Here is a 17444-nt window from a genome sequence, read left to right as displayed (position 1 = left end):
ATCTACAAATAATAATTTCATCAAGTTAATATGGATTCTTGGAAAAATTCTAGGTTGTATTATGAAGGGGATAGTTATTTAACATATAGAAAAGAGAGTAGTAATCACAAAAAACCAACATGATTTCATTAAGAACACATCAATTTTAGACTAATCTCAATTCCCTTTTGATAAGATTACTAGATGGATGGATCAGCAGAATGTTGTAGACATAATTTATCTAGAATTTAGAAAGTAATTTGACAATCTCCTAGGCCATATATGAAAATAAGGAAGAGAGAGGTGAACCTGACAGTAACATACAATGAGGTTGATTAAGAGTTGGTTGAAAGGCTGGATTCAAAGATGACTCATTAATACTTTGAGTTCCACTAGGAATAATGCTCCCTAGTTGACTTTCCAAGATAATTTATACTTTGTCTCATGTTATTCAACATTGTTACAAGTTACTTAAACAAAGCAGATGGAGTCTTAACTATGTAGGTGACATAGAGACTATGAGATCTAGCCCAACATTTTGGTCTAATCTGGTGTAATCAAGTCCAAAATTGTGTTGAATTCTGTCATTTAGTTCACTGTTCTTTTTCACTATCTCATGTTGATACTTCCTAACAAGACAGCTAAAGTACCTTAAGAACCCAACCTAAGAAAGAAGAAACTGTCTGGTCAGCAAAAATCCAAGGGTAAATAGGATGGGGTATAACTTGGGCAAGTCCCTTAAATTTCTCTAGACCTATGTTTTCTTTTGTATAAAAGGAGGGATTTAGCTTCCCAGGCTTCTAAAATTCCTTCTAGTTCTAAATGTAGAATCCTGTGATTTTATGATAATATCTTAATTGGGATCAATTAAAGAAACAGAATTTTTAGCTTAGAAAAGATATAATAGCTGCCTGTAAGTATTTGAAGGGCTACTACTATTACTACTGATATTACTAGTATTGCTACTGCTGCTGCTACTACTACAACTACTATTCATGCCAGTGCTATTATTACTACTAGTATTACTCCTCCTCCTCCTATTACTAATAGTGCTGATATTATTATTAGTAGTCTTACTACTAATTATTGTTGCTGCTACTACTATTACTACTAATAGTGCTATTATGACTAATATTATTACTACTATTGTTATACTATTACTTCTGATGCTATTATTACTAATATTACTATCATCATTATTATTACTGCTAATTTACTAATATTGCTACTGCTTCTGCTGCTATTAGTACTACTTTTATTATCTGTCTCACAACAACATCCAGAAAGAATCTATCCTCCATCAAGTCCTACATTTTAGAGGTGATATGGAAGATCTTTGTGAAGACCCTGACAAACAAGACTTACCCAAGGGGTAGAGCCTAGTGACACTATTGAGAACGCAAAAGTCAAAATGCAAGACAAAAGGGCATCTCTCATGTCCAGCAAAGGTTTTTCTTGGTGAGATTGTGAGCAAATCAGTTATTTGGCTTCCATTTCTTCATTTGCAAAATGGGGAAAATAATACTTGCCCACTTACCTCCTAGGGTGACAGTAAGATCAAATAAAATCAATGTCTTTTCTGACCACAAATCAGAATTATAGGTTTCTTCTTTTTCCCCTATCATTTCTAGACTGTTCTGTTGATAAGGACTGCACCTTCCTCACAGTGGCTGGGATTGGATCCGATGCTGTATGTGATTTCTACACTGGCACAGATATCAACATTGATTGTGTAGCTTCTGGTCAGGTCAGTGGAGCCTGTTACTTTCCAGTCCCACACTGATTCTTGCTGGTTTCTTTGTCTATGACTCAAGGTACTTTATGAATTGGAGATGTTGGCAAAGAAATTAGGCTGCCAAATCTAACCCTAAAACAGAAATTGCCATTGAACTGAGACTGCTTATATGAACCCATCCATTGACTGTGCTCTTGGGAGCACCACAAATAATGTTACTTCACAATATATGTCCAGAACCTACAGTGTGTGGTATCCTTGTTTTCTATTATTTGGTAGGTGGTAGGGATCAGGATTAGCCCCTAACATAAGCCAAGAAGGGAGCTCAGATAAATAGATACAGCTCTATCTTTATATATAGAGAAATAAAATATAACACATTAATATAATTATCACATAATTAGATAATATAAAATGTTTTATTAAATATTATATAATTATGTTATATTAATCATATGTTAATATAACATGCAGTTATTATGAAATCAACATTACCAACAGGAACAATCTATGTAATATATTAATATAATATAAAGTTATATGATCATATATATGATTTTTACCATAGAATATATACCATACAATAGTATATGACTATATATTGCTAGATCTACACATATGTATATGCATATGTAAATATATTGCATGTATTACACACACATGTAAAACCAACTAGAACAATTATTCTCATAAGCTTCATTGAGACTTTTTTTTTTGGTGGGGAAGGAATTAAATATATCTTATTGTGACAAAAGATCATAGATTTAGAACAATGTGTGACTTAAGGAAACAAAAGCTCCCATATCTCTCCCCAACCAGTATGTTGTCAAAAGTTCTCATTCCTAGAGAAAAGATTCTCTTTTGCATTTATATGGATGCTTCTAAGAAGCCCCTGATAAAACAGCAGTAATATTTAAAGTTCTAGTATTCATCAATAAAAACTATTTTAAAAGTATTTAATGTTAAATTATAATAATTTAATAATTATTAATTAAACATATTTATATATTTTAAAACAATATTTGCAATTCCATATGATCCATGCCTTGAAGATACTCTTTCCTAGTTTCTTTCAAGGCTCAGTTCAAATTCCATTTCCTATAGGAAGCTTTCCCCCATATCCTCTCTTCATCAAAGTTGCCTTGCATATATTTTGTCTATACTTATATACATAGAAATATATACACATATACATACGCACACTTACATACAACAGTGTATAGATGGGTAGGTTGTTGAATTTGTAGTCAGGAAGTTAGAGTTCAAATCTTATCTTCAAATACTTATTTTCTATAAGTTGGGCAAGTTGGTTAATTTCTGTTTTAATTTCTTTTCTGTAAAATCCCTCTACTATACTGGGTTGTTGTGAAAAGAGTTATTAAAGCTTGAAATATTATTAGCTATTCAGGTCCCTTTAAACTTTAAAAGTCTATGATATTAAGCACTTACAAGGTATAAGAATTTACATTAGGCTTTAAGGTTTACAAAACATTTTACAAATATTATTTCATTTTATCCTCACAACAATTTTGAGAAGTAGATGCTAATATTGGGTTCATTTTTCAGATAAAGAAAATTGAGACTCAGAGATTATATAACTTGGCCAACGTTTACTCAATTAGTAAGGATTCAAATTCAAAGACTTTCTAATTTCAAATTTAGCTCTCTCACTGAGTAACCTCACTGCCTCTTAGGATGTCTGTCCTTAAGGATAGGGAAAACTACATCTATATAACCAGGGATAGGCTGTAGCCAACTAGTACTGTCTCAGCCAATTATTAAAATTTAATGTAGTATTAGTACACCAGAAATTGGCAAATGCTACAACTCAGGGTTTGATTTAATGTTTTGTTGAATTCTAAAATCAAGAAATTAATGGGAAAATGTTAACAGTGTAGAAGATTAAGATTAATTAAAATTAAAATGTTATGTAGACATTTTTTGGAGAACTGGTGGTTAAATATTTCCCAGCATGCCCCTTATATATCTATATTTATAGCTAAAATCTGTATCTAAAGTTATATTTGTATCTATATCGTCTATATATGCATATACATATGTTTATTATATATACACATTATAATTTTAGAAGGGATACACAATTTTGGAAGTGAGCTCTTGTTATATATTTATACCCATACCCATTTTATATGCATACATTTGCATATATACTTTTTATAGCTAACATTAGATCTATACGTCTTTATCTATACAGATATATTATCTAGTTAGTAGCTAAGCGGGACAGTGGATGGAACTCTTGGCCAGAAACCAGATAGTCCCATCTTTCTGACTTCACATCCAGCCTCACGCACTTATAGCTATAGAACTCTGTGGAAGTCACTTAACCCTGTTTGCCTCAATTTCCCATCTGTAAAATGAGCTGGAGAAGGAAATGTCAAACCACTCTAGTATTTTTATTAAGAAAATCACAATAATTCCAATACCTTCAAATAAAAAAAAAAAAAGAAAACTTCAAATGGAGTCACAAAAAGTTGGACAGGGCTGAAAATCTTATGTACAGTAATTGGATATGCACTAGTGTGTAATATATAGATCCTCAAATACCTGAAGAATTGATGTCTTCCCAACTTTTTGTTTTATTGTTAAATGCCCTTTACCAAATCATTCTATGAGAACTTACACCTATGAAATTATTAAATGGCACCTACCAGGTTTCCTTTATGACACCTACCATTTCTCCTTCAACATTTCCTGTGATGGGAGCTTACTATTTCACACAATTGCACTTTTGTTTTCTTCACTTAAGAGGATATTTAGTCTAGACTCCCCGTCCCATGAAGAAAGGAAATGGATGGTGAATGAAACTTTGTCCAAAGACTAGAGACCAATCACTGATGTTATTTCTTTTCCCAGGAACAAGATGCCCTGGGAAATACTGCTGCCACAAGCTTTGAACATCTGAACTGTCTTCTTAAAGTGAAAAATGATGATAAAGCATCTGTGACTGTCTATTTGAAAAAAGGTATGTTTTCCCAGGGATGCCTTAGTGCTTTAGTAGGTAATTCACCTTCCTAGCATAGGAATACCCTTAGAGAGACTCTTAATTGGATTTAACTTAACTGAATTCAATTAAGCTACATTTCTGAAGATAGTGGCTTTATATGAAAAGTCAAAAGAAAACAGGAGAGAGGTGGACAAGAGGGGAGAGATACAAAGTGATATGATCCATGATCCCTGAACTTGAGCTGGTTGGTCTAGTGATTAAGCCTCTTGTCTTGGAGTTAGAAAGACCTGAGTTCAAATCTTATTTTCAAGACACTAGCTATGTGACACTAAGCAAGACACCTTAGCCTCAGTTTCCTTATCTGTAGAATTGTACTCAGTGGCCTTTAAGATCCCTTTCATCTTCTAGATCAAGGATCCTATCCACTGGGTATGGTCATACCTCTGACAGTTATATTCCAGGGAAAAGGTTTTTGGTGATTGAAATTTAACAGAAAGATAAGCTGTGGCAAGTTTCCCTGAGCAAGATATTATTTATTAAAAGGGGCATGCTACCTGATAATAAAGGGTGAATGGCTTGCTTCCATTTATGCCAGTGATCCTAAGCAAAAGGATAATTTCCCTTTTATAAATTTTGAGGAGTACAGAACAATGAACAGAAGTGACACCATGGGATTGGAGACATGATTGGTTACATAGCTGAAGCAAAAGGAATAACACAATTGGTTGGAAGTTAAATAATGGGTATCTAGCAATAACCCTTTCTTTCTCCTTCTCATGTAAAAGTGTTCTATTTGAGTGCAGCTGCAGTTTAGAGATGAGAGACCAGACTTTTAGGGCAGCAAACTAAACATCCTTGAAGGATAAGTTGTTGGTGTCAAGATAAAAGACCCAAGATTATGTTCTGACATATACACCCAAAATTTAAGTTAACTGGGTTTTTAATTTTAACCCATTACAGACCAGCTGAATCTAAGTTTAGAGACAAAGAACAATGATTTAATTAGTTAAGAGACAGATCAATTAATTATAAATAGAATCAATAAAGAAATGATTCAGGATTCGTTCAACATTTTTAAGTTGAATGATCCTTTCTTAGCAAGTTGGTAGGAGGGTTATTCTTTTAAGCACTGAAATTCCTTTCAACTCTGAAATTGTGGGATTTTGAAAAGAATGGTGTTAGTACCTATTAATACCCGAACTCAGGTTTTTGAGGAACTTCATAGGCCATAATGAAATGCAGAAATGGAAACTATTATGGTCATAATTATTTGCTTTCCCCATCTCATTGGAGGTGACCTCCTCATTTAAGGGTCCCATCTGAGGATGAAAGAAAAACATAAGGTGAACATAAGCTCTTTGAGGTCAAGGTCTGTCTCTCTTTTTTTCACTTGTCCCCAGTGATTTGCCTAGCAATAGTGCTTAATAATTGCTTAGTGGTTGATGTGGACATTCTTTTCTAAGCATAAATGGGTGAGGTTTTATCAATGTACATCATCCCACCTATGCCACTCTGAATTGTAGTGAGTAACTGTCCTTGAAGACTAAATGTCCTCATTTATAAACTGAGAGAATTCGAAGTAGATGATCTCTAATAATTTTTTGCATGGCAGCTAGGTAGTACCATTGTGCCCAACCTGGAGTCAGGAGAACTCATTTTCACAAGTTCAAATCTGGCTTCAGACACTTATTAGGTATGTGAACCTGGGCAAGTCACTTAACCTCATTTTACTAAGTTTCTTAAGGATGATGTAAAAGTCCTCTTCCATTGGGGTATGGAAGTGACTTTTGGCTCAAAAAGATTATGATAACATGGGGAAAAGAAAGGAATAAATACTTATCAAGTACCTACTATGTGCCAGACATTGTACTAAGAGCTTTACAGATACGTTCCTTACAATAACCCTGGAATATAGGCACTATTTTATCCCAATTTGTAAAGTTCTGTTGTCTCCAGAAATTGCTCATTGCTCTCTGAGGGATCTGTCTCAACTCAATCTCTCAGCCAGATGATTCTTCCTGTAGAGAGCCGTCCCAACTCTGACCTAGAACAGAGACTCTTTCTCTCGAGTGCCGCCCTCTTTTATCCTCCCAGAGAATGGGCATGGAATAACTCAGGGGCTTCTGGGAAAAAATACTTCAACCAATGAACTTGTAAGCTCCTCCCAAGAAAAAACTCCCCTTAAAGGGCAGAACCAGAGAATTGTTAAGTACTGACTTAGCACTTAGTAAGAATCTAATATCTCATTATCTCATTAGCACTTGGTAAGAACCTAACACCAATTGTTATTTTACATCTAAGAAAACTGAACCAGACAAAAATTAAGTGACAAATTGTCAAGCAGTTATTAAGTATCTGAGGCTGGACTTAAGTCAGATCTAATTCCAGACCCAGTTCTCTGTCCACTGTACCACTAATCATTTCTCAGAACTAGATCTCTGAAGACTATGGGAACTGAATGTAGATCACAACACAGTATTTTCACCTTTTTTGTTGTTTGCCTGCTTTTTGTTTTCTTTATCATTTTTTTTCCTTTTTGATCTGATTTTTCTTGCACAGCATGATAATTGTGGAAATGAATTGCACATGTTTAACACATATTGGCTTACTTGCTGTCTAAGAGAGGATTGGAGGAAGGAAAGGAGAAAAATTTTGGAATACAAGATTTTGCAAGGATGAATGTTGAAAACTATCTTTACATATATTTTGAAAATAAAAAGCTATTAATTAAAAAAAAAAAAGAAAGTGAAGGAACAAAATTGAAAAAAAAGTACTGAATCTCTGGCTAATAACCCCATAAGTTCTACTAAAGTATTCATTGTGGGGCCACAGTAGACTGCATGTTCATAGTCCTAGGGCCACTCTACCCCTATTTGATACTCTTATTTCTGGGTCCAAATCAGGGTCTAGGTGATCAGTTTCCTTCTTTTTTTTTTTTTCCCCATGGAGACTTACAAAAGGCTGACCATCAAGTCAAAAAAGGGTTTTTCATTAACATAAGAATGAAAGCACAAAACCTTGCAGTATTTAAGTATTGCTATATATAAGGTAAAACCAGGGCAAGTGCCCCAAACTTCAGGAAAAGGCCATCAGTGCTGGTAAACTTCATAGGAGTGATGCTCACCAAGACTAATGATACCAGTATCCTATTTTTGTCCAGTGTCTTATTGGGTCACAGAACCATGAAATTAGGAGATGGAAGTCCTTTCTCTATGTGTCAACTCATCATAGTCCCTCTCTCTAGGCAGGACTCTTCAAGACCCCTAAAATAGGCCCTATCTTTCAATTCAACTTCTACCAGTAATACAAAAAAATGTATATGCTGTTTACCACCTATGCTAGTCATCTTTATGGGCCTCTATTTCTTTATAAAATAATATTAGACTATCTCGTTTAAACTGGCTTCAAAACTGTTTTTTTTCTTTTTCTTTTTCTAAAAATTTATTTTGTTAAACCTTTTTATTTACAAAACATATGCATGGATAATTTTTTAAAATTGACCCTTGAAAAACCTTATGTTCCAGATGTTCCCTTTATTCCCCCCACTTTCTCCCCTAGATGGAAGGTAACCTAATATATGTTAAATAAGTTGAAATATATGTTAAATCCAATATATGTATACATGTTTATACAGTTATCTTGCTGCACAAGAAAAATCTGATCAAGAAGGAAAAAAAATCCTGAGAAAGAACACAAAAATACAAGCAAACAACAACAGAAATGCTATGTTGTGGTCTACATTCAGTTCTCACAGACTTCTCTCTGGGGTTAAGTGGCTCTCTTCATCATTGAACAATTTAAACTGGTTTGAATCCTCTCTTTGTTGAAGAGAATCATGTCCATCAGAATTGATCATTGTTGTTGCCACTCCTGGTTCTGCTCATTTCACTCAGCATCAGTTTATGTAAGTCTCTCCAGGCATCTCTTGAAATCATCCTGTTGGTCAAAACTGTTTTTTCCAATAGAAACATGGGACTGTTAGAGTTCAGCTATAAGGAAGGTTGAAAGCCATAATATCAATACTTTTGAATTGTGGTGCTAGGGAAAAAAAAAAACATTTGAGAGTTTTCTTGGACAGTGAGGAGATCAAGCCAGTCAATACTTTATAAAGTAATTCAAACTTTTTTACTGGAAGGTCAGATATTAAAGCTTAAGCTTAAATATTTTGTCCACATAATGAAAAGACAGGATTCATTGGAAAAGACAACAGTGTTGGAAAAGACTGAAGCAAATGAAAAAGGGATATCAGAGGATGATATGGATAGATGATGTCATAGAAACAATAAACATGTGCCTGCACAAATTTAGAGGGATAGTAGAAGATTGTAGGAACTGGTGTGCTGTGGTTAGAATAGGACACAATTGAATGACTGAACCCTAAATTCTGAGTCTTTTTAAAATTTCCCACATGAGACTAAGTTCTTCCAGGAGCTGGGAACAGTTGCCAACAAAGTAAGTAATGAGCTTAGCATGTCCCAGGCTTGTGCCTTCACTTGACCAGTGGTACCATTTTTGGCAAATATCAAAGGGTCATATTTTATCAAATTTTTATTTTTATTTTCATTTTTTGAATTCTTCAGCAAGGGATCAAGTGAGATGATCTTGAGGTCCTTTCCAATTCTGATACTTGCTCTTCTATGTCAGGTTCATCTGCTTCTTGGTTATTCAGTTCTATCTTGGAAGAGAGTATGCAAGGGAGTGGGCATCATGTAATTGCATTTTTAAAGTTTCTCATTTCCATGATTGAATGCCATGGTAACAAGAAGCCTGGGCCTATTGTTTGAGTATTTTTATGAAGATTATTTTTACTGATAGATTTTTAAAGTAAAGCATTTATAAGCATAAGAGTATAATTTTTGCTTTCTTTGGAGAAAAAAAAAGTTCTTTAAAAATACCACCTGGCCTTTACTCTTGATTTCAGAAATGCTATTTATTAATATCTTTTTTTGTTGTTACTGTTAGTTAGAGAAATAGAGCTTAAAGGGGATCTGAGAGATCATGGCATGTAACCCCAGTTTACAGATGAGGAAACTAAGGTCCAGAAAGCTTGTGGCTCTAAGGTCATAGAAGGAATAAGTATATATATACACATTGAATGTGTGACATTTTAGGAACAATAACAAGAGCATTTTACTTTCCTTTTTCAAAATTAAATAAAGAAGCTAATCTCTTTGGAGAAAAATGTACCATTTGTTGCTATAAATGACCCTCCTTGAGGCAAGTGCCCATTGAAGGTATTGGAATGGGAGTCTGGAAAAGGAAGATATACCAAGTAACAGCTTTTGTAAGTGGCCCTTCTCCCTCTGCCACTGTTTATTATTAATATGGTATGGGCTAAAATAAAAAAACTATAAGATCAGATTCTATACTGGGAAGCATGTCAGAATCATCAGCTGATGTTGCTTCCTGGATTCTGTTTCTGATGGTCATTGCGGTCAGAGTGGGAGAACAAGGGGTTTAGGACATGGGCAAGGTGATATTCTAGCAATAAATTCTAGGATGTTAGCCAACTCTGTGGTAGGTGGCAAGGCTGACCTCATGTTTATATGGAATTGTAGAATTTGTGGGATTTTAAAAGGCTTTTCCTGCTTCTCCACCACCCCAATCTCTCTCAATGACTAGTCAAAAAACTTTCAAGTTCCACCAATAAGACTAGGCGTCACAATGAATGACTGGAACTGGAATCGAGAAGACCTGAGTCTAAAATCTTATCATCTTTGTGACTCTTAAGCTTAAATATTTTTTGAATTCTCTGAGCTATAGATTCCACAAGTGTAAAATGGGGATAAGAAGAGCATCTGCTTTCCAGAGTTGTTCTGAGGATCACATAAGACTATATTTGAAAACTGTTTTAAAAATCTTAAAGCATCATATAAATAATAGCAATGAGCTGTAATGGAATTCTTTAATTTCTCTCCTTTAAAAATCAGACACAAAAGTTTTGAATAGAACTGTTATGGACAGAGGAACCTTTTGAAGAAATACCTCAGACTCATAGTTTGTAAAATGGGGAGGAAAAAAAAGGACAAATAGAGCAAGAGAAAAACCAGGGAGAATGAAAATAGAATCATAGAATTTCAGAGCTGTAAAGTCATCTGGTTTAAATTCTCATCCAAGATGGAAGAGATATGCTTTTTTCCCCTCTAATTTTTTAATAGGTTAAAAATATCTAGACTATATCCTTTCCTCAGTGCATTCATTAAGCACTTCCTTCATGGAGCTTACATTCTATTTAAGAATCACAGAATCATAAAATCTTAAAATGGGAGGGGACTGCTGCAGTTTTCTAATTATTCTTGTCCAAACAAATGTCTCACAAAGCCTCCACTTGAAGACTTGATAGATTCATCTGACCTTAGATTTAGAGAAAGAAGAAGACCTTAGAGATCCCGTATTCCAATCCCTTCTTTTTACTGTTAAGGACATTGAGATCTAAAGGGGCCAAGGAACTTGGTCAAGAAAACATAGATTACAAGTAGTCTGACTACATTTGGACAAAATTATTCTGGTTCCAAAACCCAGATCTTTTTACTATTTTCTTTTTACTATTGCCTCTCTAACTAATTAAAACATTCTTACATTGCTGTGCCATTATCGCATAAAATTTTTTCTGTTGTTCAGTAGTTTTTTAGGCATGTCCAATGTTCCATCCCCGTTGGCCTCCAACCCTCTGCAAAGTGGTTTCCTCATAGCTTTTCTTTATGTTTTATAATTTTTTAATACTCAGTTTTGATTGATTTGTGGTTATTGTTCAATCTATCCCAATTTTGTTATTATTTATATTGTTTTCATGACTCTGCTTCACTTTTCATCAATGTGTATAGACTCTTCTATACTTTTCTGTATTCCTTATCTAGATGACACCATGGATAGAACACTAGATAAGGAGTCAGGAAACCCTGGATTCAAAATTGACCTCAGATAATGACTAGCCACTTGACTTTGGGCAAGTCACCTCTAGTCTCAGTTTCCTCATCTATAAAATGGGGATAATAATGACACCTGGCTCTCAGAGTTTTTGTGAGGATCAAATAAGCTAATATTTGTAAAATGTTTTACAAACTTTAAAATGGTATATAAATGTTAGATCTTAATGGTTTTTTTTTTTGTTTGTTTGTTTTTTGGGGTTTTTTGGCTGAAGCAATTTGGGTTAAGTGACTTGCCCAGGGTCACACAGATAGGAAATGTTAAGTTAACTGAGGCCAGATTTTAAGTTAGGTCCTTCTAACTTCGGGGCTAGTGCTCTATCCACTTCACCAACTAGCTGCCCCTAGATCTTATTATTATTAATGACTGTCATTTCTTACCACACAGTGATATTGTGTTACATGCATATACCACAATTTGTTTAACCATTATCCAATCAATGGCGTCCACATTGTTTTACAATTCTTTCCTATCAATAAAAAGTACTGCTATAAATATTTTGAAGTATATGGTACTTCTTTAGCTTTTAGAAGCTAAGAACTCATGAGCTTCTGAAAGAAAATATTTATATATATATATATATATATATATGTATATATATACATATATATATATATATATATATATATATATATATATATATATATATATATATATATATATATATATATACATATATATATATATATATATATATATATCAGTATAATTCCAAGAGACATAAGGATTCTAGGAGAGTTGTATGCAATGTGAAATGTGGGGGAGCGAAGATTCTTCCTGACTGAAGTTGAGATCCTAGAAAAGGTGGCATTTAACTTGCGTTTAACTTAGAAATTCAACTTGACAAAGTGCCTTCCTTTAAAAAAAATAGCTTTGTGTATAAGGACAGCTAGGTGTCACAGTGGATAGAGTACTGAGTCTAGAGTCAGGAAGACCCAAGTTCAAATCTTGTTACTTACTAGCTATGTGACTCCATATTAGTCTCTTTACCCTGTTTATATCAGTTTCCTCAACTGTAAAATGATCAGGAAAAGGATATTGCAAACTATTCCTATATCTTTACCAAAAAAAACCCAAAAGGGATCACAAACAATTAGACTCAACTGAAAAACAAGAAGTTTTGTGTAATGATGTAATCTTTGCTTACTATATCTCTAGGAAAGAGACTGTGTTCATTTTATAGATGGGAAAACTGAGTCATAATTAATAGGAAAATGGCACATTTAGCCTGTGGTTTATAGCTCTCAAGTGGGTTATGTGTGAAAGAATAAAAGACCGTTTATTTTGGGAACCTAGAGCATCATATGGTGTGGGGGAGAAGGGAGATGTTGATTTAGGGAAGTTCGAACTGGACAGTAGGGGGTGCTGACAGATTGACAGAATGAGAATAACTCCAATTTCTTTAGCCCTCTAAGTCTTGCAAAGCACTTTGGTAGGTACAACTGTACAAGGTAGGTCATGAAAACATTAATGACAACAGACCTTCATTCAGAATAAGGATTATTTTACTTTTAATAACTGTATTACCTGTATCTGAAACACAGTATTTTATAAATGTCTGTTGATTTTATATATACATACATATTCAGAGAGAGAGAACTTCCAGATTTATAAGGTGTTTTATATAGTTACCTAATTTGATTTTTAGTAGTAGAAGAATTATTTCTCCATTTTATAGATAAAGAAGTTGAGGCTTGTAGAAATTAGATAACTTCTTTATGGCAGTACAGCTAATTATTGCGAGTGATATATTTTAAGCTCTGGGGTCATTAGATCTCAAGTCTCTGACTTTTTCCCATTACCACATCATAGGGCCTCTACACTGACATAAAGGATATTTATTCAATTCTTCAGAACAGGAAATTATAATTTACTTCTCACTCACAGGCCTTTCTCCAGCTTCTATTTCTGCATTGCATTCTGAATGAAAACTTTTTGTGCACTAATACCAACATCTCTAACCATCCAACCTTTTCTTTGGGGATCTCATGATTCTTCAACTTATAAATGGATAGAAGTTTCAGAAACTCGGTTGGAGAATCATCCTAATCATTAAAACTATCCACATGTGAAAGAAGCTGCCTCAGAAAGTGGTGAACTCCCTGTCACTGGAGGTCTTCTAGAAGAACATGTATGACTATTTCCTGGAGTTACTAAGGTGTAGCTCCAGGGGTATTCTTGGCCCAACATGAGTTGTAGTAGAAGGCCTCTGTGTTTTTTTTGTTTTTTTTTTTTTTTACTTTGGATATTCCATGAACTTAAAATTCTGTGAATTCTCTGAAATATCAACATGTCATCATTTCTATGGGAAAGTTTTTGAGATTTCTTCTTTTATCCCCTTCCTAATATCCTAGGATATGAATTCACAACATCTGGTCGGAAAACATTTGAGAAATTGGATTTCCAAAACACTCTCTCAGGAGTTTACCAGTCCATCATGTTCTCAGCTGATGGAGCGAATCTGACAGATACTCACCTCTACTGCCGCCTGGCCTGTGACAGAGAAACCTGCTGTGATGGCTTCATCCTCACTCAAACTTTGCTAGGAGGAGGTAATGTTTGCAATAACAAGCTAGGTTTAGTGTAAGGAGAGGCTTCTGGCTCACCATCAGTAAAGGAGACAATTTAAATTGCTTCTGTGATTATGCTGATAGATTCATGCTGATCCAAATAATTTCTCTTATCTGACTTCCAACCTCATTGTGAACAGTGACCTGCATTTGTGAAACATTTAGAATCAAAGAATCTTAGAATGTAAGACCTAGAAGGAACTTTAAATCATATAAAGAACTTAGAATGTCAGAAATAGAGAAGGATAGAGCTAGAAGAGATTATAGTACACACACAGTGTTAGAACAGAAAATATAGTTAGAGTTCAAGAAAGACCCTAGGGATTCTATTATCTGACCTTTTCTTTTTACAGATGAGGAAACAGATATCCAGAGAAATGTGAAGAGATTGATTTCCCAAGGTCAAGAAATAATAGCTAAACTAAGACTAAAAGCTTAATTTATTAATTGCCAATCAAATATTCTTTCCACTAGGTCACATTATTTTGACCTCAGTTTAGACTATGTAACTAGGACTCAGAAAACAATACAAGCATACAAGCAAATAGGACAGTTCACTTTCCCTTTACTCAAGAAGCTTATCTTTCAATTGGGTAAGGTAACACATAAAGTTGGAAAGTGAGGCAGGGAGAATATATGTATAGCAGTATAATTAGAACTGGTTTCCAGGAAATGAGGAGAATAACTGGCTCTGGGCGACTAGCAAGTTCACATATGTGTGTGTGTGTGTGTGTGTGTGTGTGTGTGTGTGTGTGTGTGTGTGTGTGTGTGTGTGTATGTGTATAGTGTATAGCACACTAAAGCTCAGACCTCTAAAAATCCCATTTCACACTCAATGGCTATAAGCTCACTAACCCCTAGAGCAGGGGCGAGGAATGTCCTGACTGTATAAGGCCCCCATACTACTTCCGCAAAAGCATTTCTGAAGCAAAAGCAGATGATGGGCTGAAAGCTTGAGTTCTATAAGTTGATAATTTTGTATGGCCTATGAATGATATAAATATCCAAATGGTTTTTGGCAGAAAAAAAATTCCCCACCCCTGCCTTAGAGTATCAATCTCTTGCACCCTGAATTTCTCACCCTTGTGTCTTCATTTGGACTCTTACAATGTGCCAGGCCTTGAGATAGGGATGGAAGACAGAAATGAATGTGAAATATGGTCATTGCATTGATTGAGTTTACAATATAATTGAGAAACCAGGAAAGAATTAAAAACAGTAGAGAATAGGATTACTACTGCAGGTAATTAGTACAGGAAAAAAAAAAAATAAAAGCTGGCCTCTAGTCCTAGACTACCTGTGGGACACTGGGAAAAAATAATCTATTTTGGGGGTTTCAGTTTACACCCTTGTACCTTGAACTTGTTGAAAATTGTTCAATTCTTTTCAATTCTGTCATGTTGTATTACACTGTTCTACCAAACGGTATTCTGAGGTCCCTTCTTTATCTGACAGTCTACATTTTATAAAACACTGTAGCTTAGTCTTATGCAAGCAAAGCAAAGGCTCTGCTTATGGCCCATTTTGCATGTCTCCATGTCTGCACCTGCATTGAGTGCTCCTTTTGAGGCCTCTGTTCTCATGCAATTTGATTCAGCTTTTGGACTGCCCTGATATTTTGGTCATCTAGGTTTGTTTTCATATTCCACCCTAAAATTGTGTGCTGTGCGATCAGACAGTTGTGGCTTTCTGCTCCCAATGGGTGCTTGTCATGTTTTCTTATATTATTTCCAATGTGCCTGAGTAAGTATTTTAGTATCGTTCAAAAAGAAATAGTTGCTTTAAATGAGAAAAGAAACTTCTTAGCTAAGAGGAGCTGCCTGCTAAATCCGAGGAAGTGAATTACACTCTGATTACTAGAGAACAGTATCTGATGCATGATTACTGAGTAGTCTTCCTCAGTGTGTCAGCACAGTGAAAAAGCAAAAACAGGCTCTGTGCTTAAGGAGCTAACGTACAGGAGAAAGCATGGAAGGGAGTAGCCACAAAGAATACTTAAACTAAAAATGGAGAGGATCTGGGTTCAAATTTTGCCTCTCAAACTTCACCAATGTAACCTCAGGGAAGTTTCATCACTTCACCAAACCTGGGTTTCCTCATTGATATAATAAGGATTAAACTAGATGGCTTCCAGTTCAAATTTTCTCATTTGTAAAATTAAGGGGTTAAAGTAGATGACTCCCAACACTCTTTGACTTTAAGGCTTCTCTAAACTCTGTGTTCTATATTCTAATGTACTCTAACATTCTTATAAGCTCTGATATTCTGATTGCATTATATAAGAAACTGGACAGAAAGATTTTTTTGTTGTTTTCATTCAGTCATTTTTCAGTTATGCCCAACTCTTTGTGATCCCAGTTGAGGTTTTCTTGGCAAAGATACTAAAGGAATTTGCCATTTTTTTTCCAGCTCATTTTACAGATGAGAAAACTGAGACAAACAGGGTTAGGTGATTTACCCAAAGTTATACAGCTAGTAAGTGTCTGAGGCCAAATTTGAACTCAGGAAGATGAATCTATCCATCTTCAGATCAAGGGCTCCATCTGCTATGCTACCTACTTGCCTAGATAAGAAACCTAAAAGTTTGTTTGAAAAAAAAAAAAAGAAAGAAAAGAAAAAGAAAAAGAAAGAAACAAATTTCAAATTACTTCCAGAAACAAAATATTCTATGAAAGAAGAAAAAACTATTTAGCATGCAAAAGAGTACTAGATTTAAAACTAAAACATGTGGTTTACATCCTGGCTTTACTATTTACTAATTAATCAATCAATCAATCAATCAATCAATATTTGTTAAGTACCTGTTATGTGCCAATCATATGATAAATCACTTCTTTGCTTTCTCATCTGTAAAATAGAGACAACAGTAATATCCCTCACAGCATTTTTTACTAAACTGAATTGTAAACTATAAAATCCAACAGAATTATGTTATTATTTTCATAACAATAATAGCTAGCATCTGTATAGAACTTTAAGGTATAAAAAACTTTATTACATATGTATATACATATATATGTAAAATTTTATTTGCTTTTTAAAATCTTATGAGGTAGGTGTTATTATAATCTCCATTTTTACATGAGGAAACTGAGGCATACAGGAGCTAAGTAACTTGCTCAAAATCACATTGTCAGTAAGGCTCTGAGGCAGCATTCAAATTCAGGTATTTCTGATTCAAGGATTTATCATCTGTACCAACTATCTTCAAAATACCATGTATGGTAGCAGGGCAAATACCATCCAATCCTATTTTACAGATGAG

General features: G+C 34.5%; 1 protein-coding gene across 1 annotated transcript in view; it reads left to right on the top strand.

Moving 5' to 3' along the window:
• TG (thyroglobulin) overlaps positions 1-17444 on the top strand; it is a 375444-nt gene that overhangs the window by 115085 nt on the left and 242915 nt on the right. The window contains 3 exon segments of the mRNA XM_074265101.1: positions 1611-1726; positions 4592-4700; positions 13964-14161. Of these exon segments, the coding sequence (XP_074121202.1) occupies positions 1611-1726; positions 4592-4700; positions 13964-14161 (423 nt within the window).

The sequence above is a fragment of the Sminthopsis crassicaudata genome, chromosome 1 (assembly GCF_048593235.1).
Source record: "Sminthopsis crassicaudata isolate SCR6 chromosome 1, ASM4859323v1, whole genome shotgun sequence".
Lineage (NCBI taxonomy): Eukaryota > Metazoa > Chordata > Mammalia > Dasyuromorphia > Dasyuridae > Sminthopsis > Sminthopsis crassicaudata.
The sequence above is the reverse complement of the archived record's forward strand: the minus strand, read 5'-3'. Positions and strand labels throughout refer to the sequence as shown.